At 51.6% G+C, this 24,254-nt stretch overlaps 1 protein-coding gene across 5 annotated transcripts in view; it reads left to right on the top strand.

Annotated features, from left to right (window-relative positions):
• Positions 1-24,254, top strand: part of SLC39A11 (solute carrier family 39 member 11) — a 375,544-nt gene that overhangs the window by 306,552 nt on the left and 44,738 nt on the right. For all 5 annotated transcript variants that reach the window (XM_070389009.1, XM_070389011.1, XM_070389008.1 and 2 more), the window contains one exon: positions 21,996-22,065. In XM_070389009.1, coding sequence (XP_070245110.1) covers positions 21,996-22,065 — 70 coding nt within the window. The remainder of the gene's footprint in view (positions 1-21,995; positions 22,066-24,254) is intronic.

Below are 24,254 nucleotides of genomic sequence, written 5' to 3'. Positions count from 1 at the left end.
CTCTCCCTGCACCCCGTGGCTGCTCGTGGTCTTGGCTTTTCTTACTGTGTAGACGCCTCACCCCGGTCTCTGCCTCCATCTTCAAATCGTCTCCCACTTGGTATTTCTCTGTCTGTTTCCCCTTCTCTGCACTTATAAGGACTTGCCTTTGGATGAAAATGAAAGTCGCTCAGTCGTGTCTGACTCTTTGCAACCCCATGGACTATACAGTCCATGGAATTCTCCAGGCCAGAATACTGGAGTGGGTAGCCTTTCCATTCTCCAGGGGATCATCCCAACCCTGGGATCGAACCCAGGTCTCCCACACTGCAGGGAATTCTTTACCAGCTGAGCTACCAGGGAAGCCCTTTAGATGTAAGGTCCATCCCAATCCAGGACGCTGTCATCTGAGATCCCAACCTTAATTACATCTGTCAGGAGCCCATTTCCAAATAAGGCCGTGTTCACAAGCACAGGGGCCAGAATTTGGACATGTATTTTTTTTGGAGGGGGTGAAACACACCCCAGCCCACTACAATGCAGCGGTGTGTCTTAAGAAATAGAATATTTGTGTTTTTTTCCCCCGATGGTGATGATGGAAAGTCTGGGTATCTGACCAAATGCACTGAACACATGTCCTTTAAAGGCCAGCGTCCTGGATCTGCTCCTTTCCAAGAGTGCTGGTCGTATCACCTCCACTTCCTCCCTGCCCCCAACTTAAGGGTGGATTAAAAATGAGAGAATATAAACGGGTGGAAACTTCAGAGCATTTCCAGAGACGTGGGGTGAGAGGATGGAGTTTAATCTCCCCTCAGAAGTTTCTGGGGCAGGGTGTTCTCTGCAGTGGGTTTCCTGGGCCTGGGGAGTGGGCATGGACCGGACCTGGGGAGCCTGGTCCTCGGCCTGGGGAGGGTGTGGAGCAGAGGAGGGCTTGGTCCTCGGCCTGGGGAGGGTGGGTGGAGCAGAGGAGGGCCTCGGCCTGGGGAGGGTGGGTGGAGCAGAGTAGGGCTCAGGAAGCGGCAGGACAGTGGAAATACTCGTGGAGCTTCAGAACTTTGTTAGGGATGATGCTTATTTTGGTGATGGAGTTACATGTGAATCACAGGAAAGAAGATGCCAAACCCGTTTGGTGATGAGAGCTCAGGCTGAGATGATGAGCGCGGCCTAGAAAGAGAGAAGTGAATTTAGGAGCCACTTTAAAGAAGAAGCTGGATGCTGACCTAATACATAGCAGAGAGCAAAGAACAGTTTGCTGTTCTTTGGGCCTAGAGATGAGCCTACTGAATGAAGTCAGTCAGAGAAAAGTAATCACTTGTATGTGAAATCTAAAAAGGAAACAACAGGTCCCGTCTGCACGGAAGGATGAACTTGTGAAGTCCGAGTACATTTCTGTGCCCCGTGACCCCTCGTACCGTGCAGGGCCTATAGGCTGCATGTAACAAATCCCCACAAGTTGAAGACCGCCCCTTTCATCCTAATTTATGTTCCAGTATCTTCGGAAAACTTTAAGCCAGCCCCCTAAATGCCTTCTAAAGACCGTCTTGCCAACTGGAGGAAAAAATAGATGTACACTAAGTGGATGTCTGTGTGTGTGTATGCATGCATGATACAAACCTGATTAACTCATTGGTTCCTTCCCAGCCCCCAGAAACTGAGTGCTTCTACAGTTCCGCAAGGTCAGGGCAAGTGGTAAAGAGCTCTTTCATGGAGAGTGCAGCTGGGTAACAGGAAGTCAAGGTAAAAGGCTCTGCTTTCCGAGAGAAAGATCAGAAAAATCCTGAAGCATGTGAATTTGATGCACAAAAGAATGGGCACATACCTGGAAAAGATGAAAGCTCTAATTTGAAAAGATAAATACACCCCCGTGTTCATGCAGCACTGTTTAATAATAGCCAAGGTATGAAAGCTTGTCCATCAACAGATGAGTGAATAAAGAAGACGCGTTATATATATGCAATGGAATATTTCTCAACTATAAAAAGAATGAAATAGTGCCATTTGCAGCAATGTGAATGGGCCTAGAGATGATCATACTAAATGAAGTCAGTCAAGAGAAAGGTAATCACTTGTACGTGAAGTCTAAAAAATATAAGACAAATGAACTTACATACGAAGCAGAAACAGCCTCACAGACTCAGAGAAGAAACTTATGATTACCAATGGGGAAAGACGGAGAGGATAATTTAAGAATTTGGGAATTAGAAGATGCACGTACCATGTAGAAAATGGATAACATTTACTGTATAGCACAGGGAACCATATTCAATATCTTGTAAAAACCTACAATGGAAAAGAATCTGAAAAGGAACATATCTGTATCTACTTACATTATATAACTGGATCACTTTGTGGTGCATCAGAAACTATCAAGATATTGTAAATCGCCTATACTTCAGCTAAAGAAAAGATTGCCTTAGTGCAGAATACTGCTTATCCTTAGTCTCTGACCAAGCCTAAGCAATTTGGTTATCTGCTTCCCAAAGCTTCATTAGATGAGGAAGAAATTTTAAATGAAATGTGAAAGAGAAAGGTCTGTCTCTGTGGAGGCCTCCTGACAGCCAGGAGATAAGAAAGCAAAAGTCCTAACGACAAGGACTGGGACGTAGGATTGATGACGGCGTGCCACTCACACAGATGCCACCTCGATCAGCAGACCAGCCGGGTGGCTCTAACGAGGACCTGGCATCCCCTCCCACGTTCAGATGCCCGAGGCCATCGCGTCTCACGTCCTCACATGGTAATGAGTGTTTCCGAGCCGATTCTGAGTCAGCGGTGCAGACTTTCAATTAAATGAAGGGTGCAGCAAGATGAGTTGTTTTGTGAGAGTAGCTTCTATCAAAATGAAGGAAAATATCCGTGCTTAAGGGTGGACCCTCAGCTGCAGGAAAAACCCTGTTAGTTAGATTGTTCGAGGTGACTTCACGACCCTGGGCCCCCACAAGCTTGGCACCTGTAGGATGGAGTGTGTGTGTGTGTGTTTAGTCACTCAGTTGTATCCGAGTCTGCAATCCCATGGACTGTAGCCCACCAGGCTCCTCTGTCCCTGGGATTCTCCAGGCAAGAATACTGCAGTGGGTTGCTGTTTCTTCCTCCAGGGGATCTCTCCTGACCCAGGGCTCTAATCCATGTCTCCTGTGACTCCTGCATTGCAGGTGGATTCTTTACTGCTGAGCCCCCAGGGAAGCCTATAGGAGGGGGTGGATGACGTCTTCTTTGAAATCAACAGCCTGTTTCTAGGTTTTGCCTAATGCCTGCCCTGCACACTCCCAGGACGGTTTGCATCTGGGAAACGTCAGGTGAACTGACATTGGCTGGAGGGAGAAAGAATGGAGGCGGTGTCTGTGGGTCCCCCCAGGGTCCAAGCACCTGTCCGGGATGGGCACCAAGTGGACTCCTGCGGGGTGGGGGGTGTGCCCGACTATACTCTGCCTTCTGATGCTTGCACACACATGCCCCAGCCTCGCTGTCTGTAATCACGTCTCCCCTACCTGCATCTCCCCTCTCTTCCTGGATGAGCCTGATCCACGGAGATGTAACATGTGGCAGCTATGTGGGATCTGCCTGGAAAAGAAGCTTTCATGGATAACTCAGAGCCACGGGGGACCTGGGAGGCCTGGTGGAGGAGTTCTGTGAATACCCACGGTCGTTCAGAAGTCAGTGCAGATAGAGCGCTGGCGGGCAACAAACTCTCCTCGGCAGCTGAAGAGCAGGACTGAAAAACTCATCGCTGGGGACTTCCCTGGCGGTCCAGTGGTTCAGAATCCGCCTCGCAATGCAGGGGACACAGTTCCATCCCTGGTCTGGGAGCTAAGATCCCCCTGCCATGGAGCAACTAAGTCCGTGTGCCTCAACTACCAAGCCCACTTGCTCCGGAGCCCCCCAGCTGCCACCAGTGAGTCTGCATGCTACCACTAGAGAGTCTGTGTCCGCATGGAAAAGACCCTGCCTGCCTGCACCTGAGACCTGGCAGAGCCAGCCCGCTCCAGAGAAGGACAATAGCCTCCTCCTTCAAGGCAGACAAGAGAGCATATCTTGAGGTTTAAAGCCTGGCCTTGGGCTCAGGGCAGGGTGGTTCCTGAGTGATGAGGCTTGAGGATCACTCACTGAAATTGGCAGGTTCCTTGCAGCCTGGCTTCCCAGAGCTGCCCCCAGGTAAATTACTCGCCATGATGGGTACAGGGCTGCCATGATGGTCTTATAAGATGCAGTCCCTTGGGGCACACTGTTTCCTGGAGACTTCTGTTAGGGTGTAGACTTCCCCTGGGTCAGCTCTGAGAGGTCTTTCAACCTCTATTTGTGTCCTGGACTCGGTTCCCCAAGGCTTCCCTCCGGCAGTGCTAACATCAGTCTGTCATGCTTCTTGCAAACACAGCTTCCCTGCCCCTTGCTTCACTGAATCCACAGTGGGTGTTTTCAAGGCGGGCCATGGATGACTCAGATGCAGTTCATCCAAGGACCAGCTGGGAGGTCCAGCTACCTGGAAACTGGCCTCCAGGGGACTGGGGTCTTAGCTGTCCTCCAGGCTTAGAACCACAGAAGCAGTTACAGAGGCAGGAGTGAAAATGCTCCTGGGATGCGCTCCCCAGGGAAGGGTCTCAGAGATGGAAAGGGGGCTGTGGAAAGCAAGTGGAGCAAAGGAAAGGACTGGGGGATGATGGGAAAAGTGGATACTCGCGTTAGCCAGAGCTTTATCTTCCTTCCTGCTGCATGGCCAGGCTCCGTTCCTCCCTGGAAGTTGAGACAGGACATGAATTAGAAGATGGCCCACCCATCGTGAAACAGAACAGAGGGGCGACGTCTCAAGGCCTGAGCCTCGTGGAGAGGAAAAGCAGGAAAGGAAGAAGGTGGCCTTTTCTGAGCTCTAGGTCCTCTCGGGCTAATGAGATGTCCCCCGACCTCAGCTTACAAAGAAGAATAAAGCAAGCTAGCCTAACTGGTGAACGTGTACAGTAGATTCAGACAGATGGGAGGTGTTCAAACCAGAGGCCACTGTTTCCTGTTCAAAGAAACTTTTTGATTTTTTTGATAAAGGGGCACGAAAGTGGCCCATTTGTCTGCTGTTGATTGTGTTGCCATCTGATTGGGTCCGTGAGGCCAACTGACACCCCCAATTAATGTGAGATTGGGAGCCCCTTCGAGTCATGGTCAGGCGAGTCTGTTTTCCTTTATTTGGGGAACAGGGGTCTTAGCAGGATCTTAGCAGGCGGACGCAGGTTATTCCAGGGAGATGTCGCCTGGCCAGTTTAATTATCTGCTGCTCTGTTTTGCTTTTGCAAAACAAGGAGCTCTAATGGGAGCCCTGCTCTTCAGTTGCCTGGAAACTAGTGCTTTTAGTACCCAAAGTCATCACCAAGCCCTTCTGGGGGAGGCCAGGAGAGCCACAAGCTCTCCCAAGCCATCAATTTCTCGGGAGCCAGGCGTGAGTCAGCGAAGCAAGAAGAGGAAGGTGTTGTGCCCCACAGCTGCAGACAGCGCGAGCCCCTGCATTTCCATGGACCAAGTCACCGGGCAGCCTGAGGGTGCAGAGAACCCACAGAAACCAAGAAAGGTGCCATGACATCGTGTAACCCAAGAGACACGGGCGCCCAGGGCAGTTCATCGGAAGCCAGAGCAGCTTGGACTTCAGAGCCATCCCCGCTGGTGGTTCACATGGGCCCTCGCTCTCTGGCTTTCTAGGTCCACAGCCAGGCTGATAGGAAGTGCCCGTGCCTGCCGCTGCAGGCCCCGTCCGTAGGCCAGACTGCTTCTGCCAATTCAGAAGCCTCAGGGAAGGTTGGCTTTGTGGCTTCTTCCGGCTACCCCCGACCCCTCCACCTTCCTTGAAGAAGGGTCTGCCTAATTCTTGGTTAAGCCCAAAGTTTCTCCCAGGTGGACAGGTCAGTGGTGGTCAAAGTGCTCAGCTCATCTTCTAGTGGTTGTGGAGGGCAGCTTTGTCCCGGGTCTGGTTCATATCACAGCCCGGGCACCGTGACATCCCCCGGGCGAGTGGTTGGGGGACCCACTCTCCCCTGGTCTGTAGAAGACGCACCCCAAAGTGCAGACCAGCAGAGGGCGAAGGCGGGCCTCCCCGCCCCGTGCCCTAGGACAGTTTGTGCCGAAGCCAAGATTCTCCAGCCAGCCCTCCCAGACCCAGGAAGATCTGCGTTTCTCCGCTTTCCTTCCCCCTCTGTTCTTTCGCTCACTCCTTCCCTGCCACGAGCCCATCCCTGTGCTGTGGGCAGCCCGCGCTCGGGAGTCTGTGACCCGTTCCCACTCCCCTCCTCCTTCTTTCTCTCCCGACCCTGCCGTCCCCCCCGCAGCTGAGTCCTGTCACCTGGGGATCGGGCTCCCTTCCTCGCCTCCTCCCTTCACCTGGACGACAGACAGCATTTTCTCGAGCAGGGTCTGTCACTCTGCGAGTGCATTTGAACCCCACTGTCTGGCTTCCAGGGTCATGGAGATACAGGAGATGGTCAGCGCAGGGCTGTGGTCACTGAGTCGCACCCTCAAGGCACTTTGAATCACTTTTACAGATCATTGCTTCCGCTTTCCTTTCAGCCAATTGTTTCGACTTGCCTGGTTCACAGTCTGTATTTGGTATAGCTCAGGAAGCCTCCTGTGTGTGCCCACACACGTCTCAACCAAGATGGGTTCTACCGGAAACGCCTATGGGTAGCCTGGCATTAGTTAGCGTCACTCCCCAAGTAGCTTCGAGACCTGTTGGGGTCTCTTTTTATATCGGAGTAATCTATATAAAAAATAGATGGAAAAAAATAAAGGACATGTATGTCATTGTGCTAAACCTGGGCGTACTGACGGGTGGGCAGGAAAGCTGGAAGGTCTTGAACTTGGATGTGTCAATAAGGGAACGGAATACTCACATGTAATGAGCAAGGGACACGTACGGCCTGACGGATAGGAACCCCAAAGACTGCCCTTCTGGGGGTACAGGGATGACGTGAAAATGAAGTGGAAGTATTAATCGCTCAGTCGTGTCTGATGCTTTGCAACTCTGTGGACTGTATTCTGCCAGACTCCTCTGTCCATGGGATTCTCCAGGCAAGAATACTGGAGTGGGTTGCCATTTCCTCTTCCAGAGGATCTTCCCGAACCAGGGATCAAAGCCGGGTGTCCCGCATTGCAGGCAGATTCTCTGCCATCTGAGCCGCCGGGACTGGGGAGTGATCACAGCCCCGTCTGTCCGTGGTGGCTGCCGTCAGCCCTCCTCCGCCCTCCCGAGGAGGGGTCTTCAGTGAAGACTCGAGCAGCACTTTCCCTGAGCAGCGTTGCTGGAAAGGGCTCAGGAGAGGAGGGCGAGCCCCAGGAGACAGATTTTCATCTCAGACGTGGCACCTGGCCAGGTGAATGATGGCCTGGGAGGATACTGTCGGGACACTCGTATTTTGATGAGCAAAGGGGTGGGGAACGAGGAAGGACGCGGCGGGCTGGGATGGAAGGGCGCTCCGCTCCCTGGAGGAGAGGCGCGCTGGAAGGTGGAGAGGTGCCCACCTTCCGGAGGCCTAGGGTGAGGGCCACGCTTGCTCTCTGCGCTGCTGCTCTTTTTTTTTAATCTCTCCAGGCTTTTGACACCATCTTCCCTTTTTTTTCCTGATGACCAGTTTATTGCACTTTAAAAATTAACACGATGTGAGATGTTAACACTTTCCTGGATTGTTTGACATTTAAAAACCATTGTTTCTGTAAATCACACATTGATTTTTTTTTTTTCTTTCTCGATTCTGTACTGCATTCGGCTTTAGCCATGGCTTATGGGCACCTTACAGTGCCGTCTTGTTTTATTAGGAATCTGAGCCCCGTGCTTTATTATCCATTGTCCTGTCTTCTCACTGATGGCTCCTGGCGTGAAACCAGAGGCGGCTGCAGGAAACTTTAAAGAGAATCCATCAGACCATGAGGCTCAGCTTGGAGGCTCTGTCGTCCAGGGCAAGGCTGGTTCCCGGGGAGAGGAGACAGCCTACGGCAAGGGGAGCTTGCAGGGCCAGGCGTCTCCCATTCCCCTCTTCTTCCTCTGGGTTCCCTCCTGCAACGGGTGACACACCAGTGAGGCTCCACACACACCTGTGCTTCCGGCTCTTCGTTGTTCCCTGAAGGATAGGGCTATTTTCAGGATTTTTTTTTTTTTTAATGAGAAGAGCATAAAAGGTGTATAGCAGTACCTAGCATGTGGTAAATGCTAAATGATGTTGACTATTATTTTTTAATCATTAATCATAATCAGATTATACATTTATCCCAGTCCCTTGAGTAAAAGTGTTACTCATTCAGTCATGTCCAACTCTTTGCAACCCCATAGACTGTGGCCCGCCAGGCTCCTCTGTTCATGGAATTCTCCAGGCAAGAATACTGGAGTGGGTTGCCATTCCCTTCTCTAGGGGATCTTCCCGACTTGGGGATCAAACCTGGGTCTCCTGCATTGCAGGCAGATTCTTTGCCATCTGAGCCACCACGGAAGCCCAGGTTGACTATTATTTTTGTCACCATTAATTATAACCAGATTATACATTTATCACAGTCCCTTGCAGTTTACCCACGTGCAAAAGGACGATGAGAAAGCCAGCCTGACCTGGAAGTGTAGGATACGCACGTGTTTACCATCAGCAGGAGCTTCAGATCAGATCAGTCGCTCAGTCGTGTCTGACTCTTTGCGACCCCATGAATCGCAGCACGCCAGGCCTCCCTGTCCATCACCAACTCCCGGAGTTCACTCAGACTCACATCCATTGAGTCAGTGATGCCATCCAGCCATCTCATCCTCTGTCGTCCCCTTCTCCTCCTTCCCCCAATCCCTCCCAGCATCAGAGTCTTTTCCAATGAGTCAACTCTTCACATGAGGTGGCCAAAGTACTGGAGTTTCAGCTTTAGCATCGTTCCTTCCAAAGAAATCCCAGGGCTGATCTCCTTCAGAATGGACTGGTTGGATCTCCTTGCAGTCCAAGGGACTCTCAAGAGTCTTCTCCCACACCACAGTTCAAAAGCATCAATTCTTCAGCGCTCAGCCTTCTTTACAGTCCAACTCTCACATCCATACATGACCACAGAAAAAACCATAGCCTTGACTAGATGAACCTTTGTTGGCAAAGTAATGTCTCTGCTTTTGAATATGCTATCTAGGTTGGTCATAACTTTCCTTCCAAGGAGTAAGCGTCTTTTAATTTCATGGCTGCAGTCACCATCTGCAGTGATTGTGGAGCCCAGGAAAATAAAGTCTGACACTGTTTCCACTGTTTCCCCATCTATTTCCCATGAAGTGATGGGACTGGATGCCATGATCTTTGTTTTCTGAATGTTGAGCTTTAAGCCAACTTTTTCACTCTCCACTTTCACTTCATCAAGAGGCTTTTGAGTTCCTCTTCACTTTCTGCCATAAGGGTGGTGTCATCTGCATATCTGAGGTTATTGATATTTCTCCCAGCAATCTTGATTCCAGCTTGTGTTTCTTCCAGTCCATCGTTCTCATGATGTACTCTGCATATAAGTTAAATAAACAGGGTGACAATATACAGCCTTGACGTACTCCTTTTCCTATTTGGAACCAGTCTGTTGTTCCATGTCCAGTTCTAACTGTTGCTTCCTGACCTGCATACAGATTTCTCAAGAGGCAGATCAGGTGGTCTGGTATTCCCATCTCTTTCAGAATTTTCCACAGTTTATTGTGATCCACACAGTCAAAGGCTTTGGCATAGTCAATAAAGCAGAAATAGATGCTTTTCTGGAACTCTCTTGCTTTTTCCATGATCCAGCGGATGTTGGCAATTTGATCTCTGGTTCCTCTGCCTTTTCTAAAACCAGCTTGAACATCAGGAAGTTCACGGTTCACATATTGCTGAAGCCTGGCTTGGAGAATTTGAGCATTACTTTACTAGCGTGTGAGATGAGTGCAATTGTGCGGTAGTTTGAGCTTTCCCCTTATTAAGATGGAGACCATGGGCTTCCCAGGTGGCTCAGTGGTGAAGAGTCCATCTACCAGTGCAGGAGACATAGGAGATGCAGGTTCAATCCCTGGGTTAGGAAGATCGCAGCCCACTCTAGTGTTCCTGCCTGGGGCATCCCACGGACAGAGCCTGGCAGGCTATAGTCCTTAGGGCCACAAAGAGTCAGAAGCCACTGAGCACGCACACCCACGCACACACCGAATGCGTTTCCCACCGGAGCCCGAGGCCGAGAGCCAGCACGACACCTTCCACCCAGCTCCGCCGCCGTCTTGTCAGTGGCCAGATCTGAGAATTCACCTTTGGCTTTCTTTTTCCTTTTTTTTCCCCCTTTTTTGGCTGCTCTGGATCTTCACTGGGACGTGCTGGCCCTCTAGTTCCAGAGCTTGGACTTAGCTGCCCTGTGGATTGTGGGATCTTAGTACCCCAACCAGGGGTTGAACCCAAGTCCTGTGCATTGGAACGTGAATTCTTAACCACTGAGCCACCTGGGAAACCTCGCCCTTGTGGGGTGAGTGTTACATTACCCTCCCTGGTCTCTCGTCCAGGTCCTAGGGTAGTTCATGGAAGGACACGCTAAGTCATCTCCGGCCCCTCGGTACCACCGTCACACCTAAGTTTGCACCCCATCTTCCACCACAAGACCCTGTGGCCTCTGTTGCCAAGAGGAGCTCCCAGGGGCTCTGATTCCCGTCCACCCTCTAGCTGCCAACCACGGATCTGGGCTCCAGAGGCTGATGAAAACCTTCTTATTGTCTCGCTACCAGCGCCGAGCCAAGCTCTGAGTCACCCTGTCCTTTGCAGGATGAGAGAGGGAGAGACAAAATCTGTTTTTGAGGGGAACCTTAGAACACAAAGATGAAGGCAAAGATGAAACTGACAAATATTTCATTACCAGCTTGAAAAACAGCCAGCTTGCAATTGACCTGCTTTTAAAAGTTGGTGGGTGCGGGGGTGCCTTGCTGGTGATTTCATTGGAAAGGGAGGCAACACTGGCCGGCCCAGCTCCCCAAGAGCTGCACGTCAGTGGACGGGGGGCACCCCCGTCAGACTGACGTGATTCCCCCATCCCTGGGTGGATGACCCGTTGTGGAGAGTCTGCAGAACCCTGTGACTGACCGCTGTCTCCCACCCCTGCTGTCATTCACTTTTCCTCTTCTTTCCAGGCTACAAGCGGCAGACATTTGATACAGCTGTCGCTAAATGCAGGGTCCGACCCAAACTCCTGATCTGGGAACAAGAGTCGGGTGCCTTGCAGCCCCATCACTCGGTCCAGCCCCAGTGGTCCCGGCTCTGTCTCCTTGCTGATGCCGATTATGCTCGTCTTGTTCATGAGACAGACCCTGGGGCTCCCTTAGGGGAAAGCAAGTCATCACAGGGGAATCCCAAGGGCTGGAACTCCAAGAGGAAGTCGGCCACCCTTGTTAATGACCCAGGGCCCAGGACCAGTGCACAGTCCCCTGGGTGGGGGCGGGGGGTCCACTTCAGTTGTTGTTACAGATGAACAAAGGGAGATTTGGGGTAGGATGGGGGTGGTGGTTAGGACATCATTCTAGACTGTAGAAATGCCCTTTGCCCTCGGCAAAGCAGAAGAGTTTTACCCTCATTTCCGTCACTGCTTTGCCACTCTGGAGGGCCAGGGCTCGCAAACCGAGGGGGACAGCATGGCACACCGCTCCCCCTGCACCCTCCCCTTGCTGTGACCCCACTCATCTCCCACTTCCCCAGAAGATCAGCTATCGTGACAGCCCCTCACTCGGCCACACGGGGCATCCTTGGACAGATACGTGACAAGGCTCAGAGACAGGCTCGAGGACAGAGGGGAAGGGGTCATGGGGAAGAGTCCAGTGGTTGGCCCCCACTGGACTCTTAACTTCAGAGCATATGGTGAAGCTGTTGGATCTGAAAGAAATGAATAAACCATCATCAAGGGAGATCGGAGGGGACGAAGCAAACAGGCAGTGGAAGCAGCTGACGGATAACCACATCTGCCAGGTCGTTGCAGGCAGGGGGCCCGAGCGCGGGCTCTGGTCTAACGCTCAGAAATGAACTGTCCGAGGAGACACATGTGCTAACAAAGCGAGGGACTTTATTGGGAGGGGCCCCCGGGGGGAGAGCAGCAGGCGAGGGAACCAGGAGGACGGCTCTGCCTCGCGGCTAGCAGCCTGGGGTTTGACGGTGCTGGGGTTAGATTCCGGGTTGTCTCTGGCCAATCGTTCTGACTCAGGGTCGTTCCTGGTAGCTTGAGCGTCGCTCAGTAGTTAGATTCTAGCCAGAAGGGTTCTGGGAGGTTGGATGCACGGACTGGGATCCCCTCTCTCCCTTTGCCTTTTCCCCAATTCTTCTGGTTGGTGGTAACTCATTAGTTCCACGGTCCTGACCAGGACCTCCTGCTGTGAGAGAACTCATACAGGTGTTTACTGTGATGCTTGGAAAGGGCGGGTGGTTTCGGTCAGTGGTTGCCCTAACAAGGTAACCTGATCTCCTGGGAGGCAGGCTTTGAGAACAGAACTGGGTGTGACCAGGGGAGCTGGGTGCTGCCCCCCAGCTTCCTAATCTAGGAAGTTCCACGAAGCCTCAGTTCAGAAATCGCTTCTTCCATGCAGCCCTCCCTGAGTCTTCCAAATCAGGCTGGCCATTCCTTCTTAGAGGGCGGCTTCCTTGGCTAGAACGTTCGTGTTTCAGTGCACCTGCAGTTCTAAGCAGATGCCTGGGAGGGATGGAGTAAGCAGTCAGTAAGTCCTGTGAGTTGAATAAGACACACAGAACAGTGAATTTCCTTTTATTAAAATACAGTAATGTGATGGGGAGGCGGGTTTGAGACTAGCTTGTTCTGTGCTGTGGTTAGTTGCTCAGCCGTATCCGACTGTTTGTGACCCTATGGACTGCAGCCCCCCAGTTTTCCTCTGTCCATGGGATTTTCCAGGCAAAAATACTGGAGTGGGTTGGCATGCCCTCCTTCAAGGGGTCTTCCCAACCCAGGGATTGAACCCACTTCTCCTGCATTGGCAGGTGGGTACTTTACCACTAGCGCCACCTGGGAAGCCCCAGCTTCAGTTCAGTTTAGTCACTCAGTTGTGTCCGACTCTTTGCGACCCCATGAATCTCAGCACGCCAGGCCTTCCTGTCCATCACCAACTCCCAGAGTTCACTCGGACTCATGTCCATCGAGTCAGTGATGCCATCCAGCCATCTCATCCTCTGTCGTCCCCTTCTCTTGCCCCCAATCCCTCCAAGCATCAGAGTCTTTTCCAATGAGTCAACTCTTTGCATGAGGTGGCCAAAGTCTTGGAGTTTCAGCTTTAGCATCAGTCCTTCCGAAGAACACCCAGGACTGATCTCCTTTAGAATGGACTGGTTGGATCTCCTTGCAGTCCAAGGGACTCTCAAGAGTCTTCTCCCACACCACAGTTCAAAAGCATCAATTCTTCAGTGCTCAGCTTTCTTCACAGTCCAACTCTCACATCCATACATGACCACTGGAAAAACCATAGCCTTGACTAGATGGACCTTTGTTGGCAAAGTAATGTCTCTGCTTTTGAATATGCTATCTAGGTTGGTCATAACTTTCCTTCCAAGGAGTAAGCATCTTTTAATTTCATGGCTGCAGTCACCATCTGCAGTGATTTTGGAGCCCCCCAAAAATGAAGGCTGACACTCTTTCTACTGTTTCCCCATCTATTTGCCATGAAGTGATGGGACCCGATGCCATGATCTTCATTTTCTGAATGTTGAGCTTTAAGCCAACTTTTTCACTCTCCTCTTTCACTTTCATCAAGAGGCTTTTTAGTTCCTCTTCACTTTCTGCCATAAGGGTTAGAAAGCTCTTAATTATCTTGAATTATCTGAGGCAGTATTCCCAAGGAAAAAATCCTACAAAACACAGGTTCTGCAAGATGTTAACAGGTGTTATCTAATAAAAGGGTTCTGGTGTCAACTCCATTTGGAAAACAAAGTTGTACAGGTTTCTTCACTTCGGGGAATTCTTCAGGCCTTAAAGGTTCATGTGAAATCTGAATATTCAAAGTTTCCAGAACTCATTAGGTTGGACCATATGAGATTGCTGTTTTATAGTCCCAGAAAAAAAAAAAGCACCAGTTAAATAGCAGTGATTTCAGGTGGTTCAACACAGTATTTGACTATAGAACCCATTTCCGTGGTCACTGGAGCTCCGTGGGGCTCCATTTGGAAAATACTGATGTGCAGGACCTTGGTTTTCCTTTTGGAGGAGGAGAGGAGGATGGGGCTGGAAAAGGAAATGGCAACCCACTCCAGTATTCTTGCCTGGAGACGCCGACGGACAAAGGAGCCTGGCGGGCTGCAGTGCGTGGGGTCACACAGAGCTAGACACGACTGAAGTGATTTAGCATGCAGGCATGTACGCATGCGTGCAAGAAGATGGGGAGGCGGCTGGAGGGTTCACAGATGAGAATCTAAGTCCCACGGAAAGCCTTTCCACGGTTACAGCCCCTCCCTGGAGATCCTGGTATGACTGTCTCCACCTCCACCACACAGCAGCCATCTGCAAACCACAGTCTAGGGTGAGAACACTCTAGAAGAACCAAACGTTTATCTGCTGGAGCAGGCCATAGGCCTACGTCCTCAATCCCAAACAAGCAACAGTCCAGATGGGCCCTGAAAGCCAGGGCAGCCACAGCAAGCAGGAATGAGCAGACGCCACGGAGCCTGGAGCTCCCTTGGCCTGCTGGTTGTCTGTCTGAAGAAGAGAGCCGAGTTTGAGCAGGGTGGAAGGAGCGGCTGTGGTGGGTCTACGGACACAAGGTCAGGGCAGCACACACCGCTCCTTTGGGGACCTGACAGCGGCGTACCTGCGGCCGCCTGCTGCTGTCGACAGCCAGGCTTTGCTAATCTGAGGTTAGCCATGTGGGTGTCTTTCCCTGTGCCTGCTGGCCACCTGCATGTCTTCCTTGGAAAACATCTATTCAGGCCTTCTGCCCATCTTTCAATCAGGTTGTTTGGTTTTCGAGCAGTGACTGGGATGCCGTGGATGTAGTTGGGTACTGACCCGTTACTGGTCGTATCATTTGCAAATATCTCCCCCTGTTCAGTAGGTTGTCTTTTCCTTCTGTCGATGGTTTCCGTTGCTGTGCGAAAGCTTTCAAGTGTAATTGGTGAAGCGCTTTCAAATCTCAGTCTTCTTTTTAGAACGCTGACCGCGCCCCCCCATTGGGGTCACAACAACATCATATTCCTCACCTCTATTCCCTACTCTCCAGGGGTAGCCCACATCTGTCTTGCATCCCCCCCCCCCACAAGAAACACAGGATTGCACATGTCAGGCAGGAGAGCAGGTTCTCCAGGAATGCAGGAGCTAGTGATGAAGCCGGTCAGGGGAGGATTTTCTGAGCGCCCGCTCATCTGTCTTGAGCATGTCTTGGATCAAATCTGACATTAATTAAAAGAAGGCCTCTGGGCTCAGAGCACCTTGCCGGCTGAGTTGAATATTTTATTAATATGTGGCATTTACACCGGACTTTAAATTTGCCAAGTGCTTCACGGTGATTTACGGTATCATCTTTGCCGCTCCTCTGCGGGTGCTGGCGTGCTCTGTCATCCGTCATCAATTTGCTCCAAGGCCATTCTCCATCCTCCTCTTGCTTGCTGCTCTTTTCACTCCTGCTTCTCTTGTTAGTTCTCAAGAGATGCTTCATCCTGGTGGGTTTAGTCCTAACCATCCTTCCAGCTTCCTTGCCCATCTGTTTTTTACCACAGTTAAAAGTAACAATTGGGAAAGAAAGGAAGGAAGGAAGGACAGTAGTAGCTAATTAAGACCAGGGCACCGAAGAATTGATGGTTTTGAACTGTGGTGTTGGAGAAGACTCTTGAGAGTCCCTTGGACTGCAAGGAGATCCAACCAGTCCATTCTGAAGGAGATCAGCCCTGGGATTTCTTTGGAGGGAATGATGCTGAAGCTGAAACTCCAGTACTTTGGCCACCTCATGCGAAGAGTTGACTCATTGGAAAAGACTCTGATGCTGGGAGGGATTGGGGGCAGGAGGAGAAGGGGACGACAGAGGATGAGATGGCTGGATGGCATCACTGACTCAATGAATGTGAGTCTGGGTGAACTCTGGGAGTTGGTGATGGACAGGGAGGCCTGGCGTACTGCGATTCATGGGGTGGCAAAGAGTTGGACGCGACTGAACTGAACTGAACTGAAGAGCAGGGTGTGCTCATTCACTCAGTCATTTCCAACTCTTTGCAGCCCCATGGACTTTTGCCCTGCAGGCTTCTCTGTCCATGGAATTCTCCAGGCAAGAATCCTGGAGTGGGCTGCCACTTCTTACCCCAGGGGATCTTCTCGACCCAGGGATCAAACCCAAGTCTCTTGCGTCTCCTGCATTGGCAGGTGGGTTCTTTACCACTAGTACCACCTGGGAAACCCTAGAAAATTAACACCTAGAAGATGGAATGAATGCCAAAAAGGAGTCAGGAAGGAGTCCACTTGGCCTTGGGACCATCCTCTTCAAATGGGAAGAGTTTAAAGCCTTAGGCTTGCTCTTCCTTCTCATCACATAGCAACCTGATTATATAGAGAATACCATGTTAGCACCCCGATATTGTAAATTCACTTTTTATCTGGATTGAATTTTTTTGAATTGTCTTGAGAATAAATCATAAATGAAATATCATCTACAGAGCAATATCAAACGCTGTAATTTTGATAAAGGTGGAAATAAAGCAGAGGTGGGAAGCATGTGTTCCACGTTCCTCAACATTTATAAGGACACTCAACAGTAAGACTGATAAGGAAGAAACCATGGAGCCATCAACAGACTCTCTAAATCAATACTGTGATAAACTTAAGAAACCAATATGTTAATATGTTATTTAAAGTGACAGCGGTACCCATCAGAGAATTGAAAGTCAGAATTGTTAAGAAATATTTTGCCTCTTGGGAGTAAAACTAAGGATAGGAATTGGAGGTAGGGAAATTATTACTGTAGACTTTTTCTGAGCATTTTGTGTTTTTTTTTTTTCAAGGGAAAGTATATCACCATGATTAAAAAGCAGTAAGCAGTGTGATTGAAAGCAACCACTTTTTAACTTCAAAATAAGAGCGTGAAATGAAGCCTCTTTTTGTGCCTAAAGTCTTAGAAAAAGTAAAACTGGAAGATGGTTTAGGAAAAAACCGAGGTGTTGAAAGGGTGTGGGCACATCTCAGATGCAGGAAGGAAGGGCGGAGGTGCAGTCAGGCTTCAGGGGATAAATCAGGCAGAGACATAAACACTTCAGGGCCAGTTTTCTTGATGTCATCGTGCCCGTGACATTCTCTCCTCCTGTAGGTCAGCTTTGTCTACAAGACGTGGACTCGGGAGAACACAGCCCCTGACCTTTCCACGCTGTGCGTGATGACCCAAGGCTGGGTGGGCGTGTTCACCCATCAGAGCCACAACCACGTGGGGCCCACCCAGAAGAGCCCCGAGGGCCCCCACCTGGCAGCTGGCAATCACAGAACTGGGCTGGGGGAGGCACAGAGTTAATTTCCTCCTCTGTTAACCTCCCAGTAAGAAAACAAGGACCACCCCCCACCGCCCTCATGAGCCACATGCATTGTACTAGATACCATCTGCCTTCAGTGCCGCAAAGCATGACAGTGATCTGAGGCATCAAAGTCTTTTCTTTGTCTGGTTTTTGCAAATGCTTTGGTGAGAGTCAAGTATGGGGAGGGATAAACGGGGTTATTCATCATCCTAAAAGAACTGCCAACATCTAATTTCATGCAGAAGTCCTTCAAGGGGCTTTAAAAAAATGTTTCCTCCCAACTTCTTAGAGGAATCATAAAACCATGACTGTGTGCCCCCCGCACCTCCAAAGGTGCCCCCACAAGGAGTTAGTTGTACCTTGACTCTGCTTGCGGGGCAGAGTGTGGCCAGGCGCGCCCACAGCGATGCAGGTGTGCCTCCCAGGCAGCTGGCCCCAGGGTGCCCTTCCCCGCAGCAAGGCCGTTCGAAAGCCACTGGTTCTTTGGTACTCAGCCCTCTTTATGGTCCAACTCTCACATCCGTACACGACTACTGGAAAAACCATAGCTTTGACTCTACGGACCTATATTGGCAAAGCAATGTCTCTGCTTTTTAATATGCTGTCTAGGGTTGTCATAGCTTTTATTCCAAGGAACAAGTATCTTTTAATTTCATGGCCGCAGTCACTGTCCACAGTGATTTTGGAGCCCAAGAAAATAAAATACATTCTTTGTGTAACCAAATCACTTCGTCGTACAAGAGGAATTAACAACGTTGCAAATCAACTATATTTCAATAAAAATAAGTAAGAAAATAATAAGAGAGAAAGAACTGGAGTTAAATCCACCTCTTCTGGAACACCTCTATTTTTCATCTTTCCCAACACTTAACTTCATCCCATATGAACAGCAGGGTTCACAAACCACAGTAGAAAAGTGTGTCGAACTACTTTTTCTAAAAAAAGGTAACAGTTTAAGTTGATAACTTCCATCCTTTATTAGACCTTTTCAAGACCCCATAGGAATTCCATGGCAATGGAATCCTGTGGCAATACCTGGCTGGACAGACCAATATTTTCTTTTATCAATGTATGATATTTCAGAGTTCCCATCTTCCTGGGTTTCCTTCCCACAGGCCAGGAAGGGGAATTCACATATTGGGGGCCAGTCTCCCCCAAAGCCTCCTCCAAGCTGTTTTTGCAGCCGGACCACCCTGTGGTGTGTGAGTCCTTGATGGCCGGGAGGGGACACCTACTGCCGTGTGGTGAGCACTGCCCCCTCATCTGGCCTGATGTCCATCTCCCAGCTTAGCGACAGTGACCAGGTGGGCGGAGGAGGGATCTAAGCTGAGCTTGCCCGGCCCGCTTGGCGGCTCCTGAGGCCACCCCCGTGGCCCCGTGGTCCCATCCAGCAGCTGACGCTCCAGGATGGTTATGTGTCTGTTTTTCAGTGAGTGACCTGGGCATGAATTACGTTCAGATTTGCTCCTAAAGCATAAGTAGTGGTAAAGCATCATCTGGCTAGAAGGCCCATTATCGGACCACCCGCTTCTCTCTGCTCAGCCCCTCCGTCTCTGCCCGTCACAGTCCCTGACTGGGGAGTAGCCGCATGGCATGGCTGAAATACAGAAAGGGTGGAGAAATGATCTGAGATAGGGGGGCTTACTGGTTCCCACCTCCGGAACAAGAGAAAACTGACTCACACTGCAGGCAGAGGGGCACAGCCCAGGGGAAGGCCCGGGATTAGCTTGCTGAAGGGAGGTTGAGACGCTCTCTCCCTGGGTGGAGAGCTGGTCTCTGAAGGTGGAGGCTGTGCCCCGGTCAAGGAGGAACAGAAGGCCTGTGCCCCCTCCCCATGGAGGGTGGGGAGAGACAGAGATTCAGGAGGGGTGGGAGATGGTGAGAGGCAGACCCCCACCCGCAGAAGAGCAGAATGGGCAGAGCAGGTTTGGAGCTTGTTCTCAAGTTTGCCCTGGGGACTCTGGCTCCCTGCGTCCCGGGGGCCTATAACCCCAGGTTTGGAAGTTGGTCTTCCTTCTCTCTGCACTCGGCTTAATGGCAGCAGCTGTGAAAAGAGGCCTGGCTTACTAATAATATCCCAGCCACTTTGGATTCTTGTCTTAATTATCTCCCTGATTTGCAATTTTGGTGGAAGCCCTGGGGTGTGAACACCAGTCTCATTTTTTCCTCTTCCCTGTTTCACCCAGCGGGTTCTTTCTACCACCAGCTGGTCTCTGCCTTCATTCCCGTATTTGTTGTCTTGCCGGGTGGGTCATTCGTCTTGGTTTCTCATTAGTTTAGCTATCAGGCACTCCTCCACCTTCAGACAACTGCAGTCATATTCCCTCCTTCCGTTACCTCTTCTTCCTCTCCTTTATTCCAAATCGGAAACTTGATTGGCCGACAGCCAAGATGTGCATGCGCGTGTGCTCAGTCGTGTCCGACTCTTTGTGACCCTTTTGACTGTAGCCCTCCAGGCTCCTCTTTCCATGGGAATTCTTCAGGCAAGAACTGGAGTGGGTTGCCATTTTCTCCTCCAGAGGAATCCTCCCAACCCAGGGATCAAACCCGCATGTCCTGTGCCTCCTGTGTTGCAGGGTGACTCTACCTGCTGAGCCACCTGGGGGGCCACTGCGTGTGCATTTGGCGGCAGAGGCTGTGGTACCCGCTGTGGGCGTGGCCAAGCTACGGGGCGGGGCAGAGGCTGTGGTACCCGCTGTGGGCGTGGCCAAGCTACGGGGCGGGGCAGAGGCTGTGGTACCCGTTGTGGGAGTGGCCAAGCTTCAGGGCGGGGCAGAGGCAGGATGCGTTCCCTTTGCTCAGAACCTCCTTGGGATGCAGATACTCGGATGCCAGCCTGTGCTGCCCACACCTGGGAGAATAGCTGCAGCCCATCTCAGCCAACTGGGATGGTGAAGGGATTGGGGGACTGAGGGTCAAGCCTGGCCCTGCCCCTTGACACCCTGTCAGTGTGGAGGAGCCCTTTCTCTCCTACGTTAGTTGGATAGCCTCCCCGCACGGCTCCCCGCCCCCCCCCCCACCCCACCACCACCTCCACCACCTCCAGAGCTGTTGGGAGCATTAGTAAGTCAAGTGCTAAATAACTAGAAAGGGTTAGTTTGCTAATTAATGTAAGTCCTATTGTCAGGGCTGCACTACCATTTACATTAAATGACTCATTCGAGCAGAATCTTTAACAAAAGAGCCACCAGCTGCTGTTTATGGTTTAGAAAAGCAAGTTTTCTCAAAGGGAGGGATTGGCCCCTCTGGTGTCAGGGAACCCAGGCCAGTCTCTGCTTAGCTTTTGACACCTGGTGAAGAACGTTGCCCCAGAGGAGACCACAACTTGCTGATGGGAGTGGGTTGTAGTCTGGGCTGTGTTGGTACAAAAAAAGATTGAGAACAGCAGACTTGTGAACACTGGGCTCCCCGAAGGTGGGAGACAGGCCAGATGGAGGCAGCTCAGATGTCCTCTAACTTTATCTTCTCGGGACCATGGACAGCTCCCGAGATTCCAGGGCTGTGTAAGAGGCTGCCTCCCCCTGGATCTCAGGGATGCCTGAAACCCTTAGACATATCCACCCTAGCCAGGCCTGAAATTCAGCCCCCAGTGGTATGTGGAACCTCACCAAGGACATTCATTCTTTTTGAAGCTTGTGAGATGCATCAGGCAGTCCTGAAAGTTTTGAACTTTTATTATCCAAATTCCTCCCTGGAGTGACAGCTTCTGCAGTGCCCACCCTTGGAGGAAATCTCTGAAAGACAAAGAAAAGGACAAGAAACTATCAAGGCTGAGGAGCCTGGACCTCTGAATCAAAGCTCCCCCTTTTTTTGCAAGCATTTTTAATTAACAAAAAGGATTAAAACAGTCAAATTCAAATGAACTCCAGGACTCAAAAACTTCAGTTTCTCAACATCAACGCGTAATAGAAAAATCCACTGACCTTTACAAATGTAAGATTCATTCTTTACGTCGAGTTCCTTTATCTGCAAACAGAGCGGCACACCTGTTTCAGAAATGAGCCTTTGCAGGATCTGCTTTTAACCTGTGTTGTGTCATGCTGAAATCCTGTTGTTCTGATTTCTTACGAAGAAGTGAAGAAACTGCCTGTTCTGAACAGCTGAATGAGTGTAAGCGTGTTGAGTGACTATAAAGTATGCAAAAAGGACCATAGGTTTGCCAGTGTGATGGAGTATGTAACTGTTTCCATGGTACCCCAGGGGTACCCCCACCAAGCGGGTCCGACCATGCATCTCCCTGCCCTGGTGGACGACAGCCCTAACCCAGCCCACAGCGGTCTGCTTGTTTTGGCTTTGTGCAAGTATTGTTGCTGTGTAGTTGCTCAGTTGTGTCTGACGATTTGTGACCCTGTGGACTGTAGCCTACCAGGCTCCTCTGCCCATGGGATTCTCCAGGCAAGAACACTGGAGTGGGTTGCCATTTCCTCCTCCAGGGGATCTTCCCTACCCAAGGATCAAACCCACAAGCCCTGAATTGGCAGGCGGGTTCTTACCACGGAGCCACCTGGGAAGCCCATATGCATGTGTAATATTGTAGAAGAATGATTCCTAATGCCTCGTGCGTCTTTATGTCTCTTTCAGAGGGTCTTGCGGTTGGAGTTGGATTTGGGGCCATAGGAAAGACGGCGTCGGCCACCTTCGAGAGTGCCAGGTAAGCAACACCTTATGCCTTGGTGGCACTGCACCAGCTGGTGCCTCGGGTGAGCCATCTGCACTGAGCTGTGCAGCACCCCAGCCCCCCAGCTCTGACTGGTGGAGGCGAGGAGGAGGGCAGGGGTGCTCACACCTGAGAGAGATGCTCCATCAAAGAAACAGGCTTACGCCAAGTTCTTCCAGCAAGCTAGCTTAGGGGTAGCTGTTTTGGAAACCAACCGTGGATGTAACTGCATGCTGTTTTCCAAACACTGTAAATGGATAAATCAGGATAAGACGATGTTCTGGGGGGACCCGCCGGCAGATGCTCGAATCCGCCAGGGCTCGAGTACCGTGATCGCCCTTGGTATTCGCCGGTCCCATATCCGAGAATTCAGCCCCAGGCGGATGGAAAGGCCAGAGAGCCACAAAGGCCACGGCTGGCCATGCCGACCCTCCCTCTCTTCCGAGCCCTCGCGTTCCTCTCCCTGGCTGCCTCCGCTCCCGATTTCCTCTCTCTCACGTCTGCTTCTTCCCCGGCTCTCCTGCCGGCTTCGTGTCCGCCAGCCCCTCCTGAAATGCTCATGTTCCCCGGCGCTCCATCTCCAGGGCCCCGCTTCTTCTCACTCGGCGCTCTCTCCCTGGCCGTTCTCCCGCAGCCCCAGGGCTTGATTCTCCATTGGTCTCCCGTCACCACCAGGTACCTGGCTGAGCAAGCCAAGCTCACTGTCATCCTTGGGCCCCTGTTCCCCCCGTCTTCCCGAGACAGTCACCAGGCCTTGTGGGTTCTTCTCCCCTCCACCTCTCTCGGATCATCCAGAGCCGGGATAAGGCCACAGCCTCGGGACCATAAGGGGGCTTCGTGCAGATGAGCTGCCTGGTCCACTCGTGCCCACAGAACCAGGAGTACCCCAGCCTCCAGGCTGAAGGAGGGCGCGGTGCCATCCATCCAAGGGCAGAAGACTCAGATGCCCACAGGGGACGAAGGATAGCACAAACGGGTGCAGGCGATCAGGTAGGGACAGGCAGGCGGGGCCGCTCGGGGGCGGATAGTTGGGAGTGGTGGGGTCCGTGGCGACTTTGGAACAGCTAGCACAAGCGCACTCTCAAGGTGCTCAAAACTTTTAAGTTAATTAATCTGTGGCTGCGCTGGGCCTGTGTCGCTTTGTGGGACTACTCTCTATTGCCTCGTGTTTTAGAGCAGGGGCTCAGCGGTTGTGGCGCGTGGGCTCGGCTGCCCTGCGGCATGTGGAATCTTCCCAGACCAGGGATCGAACCCGTGTTCCTTGCACTGGCGGGCAGATCCTTTACTATCGGACCGCCAGGGAAGTCCCTGGAAATCACGATATTTTGAAAACATAATTCGGCTCAAAGTGGTGGTCCGGTGGCCACTGGCTTCTGTGCTGAGTTCATTCGACTGCCCTCTGACCGGTACAATCTCAAAATCGACTTTTTTCCCCTGAAGGCAATGTTGCCGCTTCCTTCAATGGTCTGCCCTGGGTCTGTGGACTGTGGTTGCCAGGAACTACTTCCTCACAGAATCCCACCCTCCCTGCTCAGTCCCCACCTTTCCTGGGGTCTCTTTACTCCCCGTCGCATCCTTTCCTCAAGACCCTCAGCTGCCCTAGGGCCTCCGTGTGTCTGTGTAGTCACTGGGATCGCTGGGCTCTGATGCTACATGTGAAGGGGCCCGTTTGCTCCACGAAGCCCCGGACGCAGGCATGGGCTGCCATGTCGTGGGTCGAGGTTTTTTCCTTTTTCTCAATTCTCATTCCTGCCTGTCAGACTCGCAAGTCGCTCCCTCGCCCCGGCTCCAGGGTCAGCATTAAACAAGACACCTATGACGATGATCCCAGGAGATGGTAGATGGGTGAAGCCCTCAGACTGTGAGGACCATCACCCAGACCTGGGGCTTGATTGGCCTCATCAAGCCTGCGGGCTGCTCTTCCTGCCCCAGGAGTGGTGGGGCGGGGAGGGCTTCATGCCCTGGCACAGCCATCTGATCTCCACTTGCCTTGGACCACGCAGACCATCAGGGCGGGCAGTGTTGGGCGCTGAGGGGCCCTCCCGAGTCCCGGGAGTCGCGCACGCTCCAGAGACGTCCGTGCCAGCCAGTGACAGCCTGCCCCAGGCACCGTGCTCACGGCCCGGCTTCCCGTCTGGTGGCACCTCATCTCCCTCGACATCAAGATGTCAACTCCAATGTTC

This window comes from Bos mutus, chromosome 19 (genome assembly GCF_027580195.1).
Source record: "Bos mutus isolate GX-2022 chromosome 19, NWIPB_WYAK_1.1, whole genome shotgun sequence".
Lineage (NCBI taxonomy): Eukaryota > Metazoa > Chordata > Mammalia > Artiodactyla > Bovidae > Bos > Bos mutus.
The sequence above is the reverse complement of the archived record's forward strand: the minus strand, read 5'-3'. Positions and strand labels throughout refer to the sequence as shown.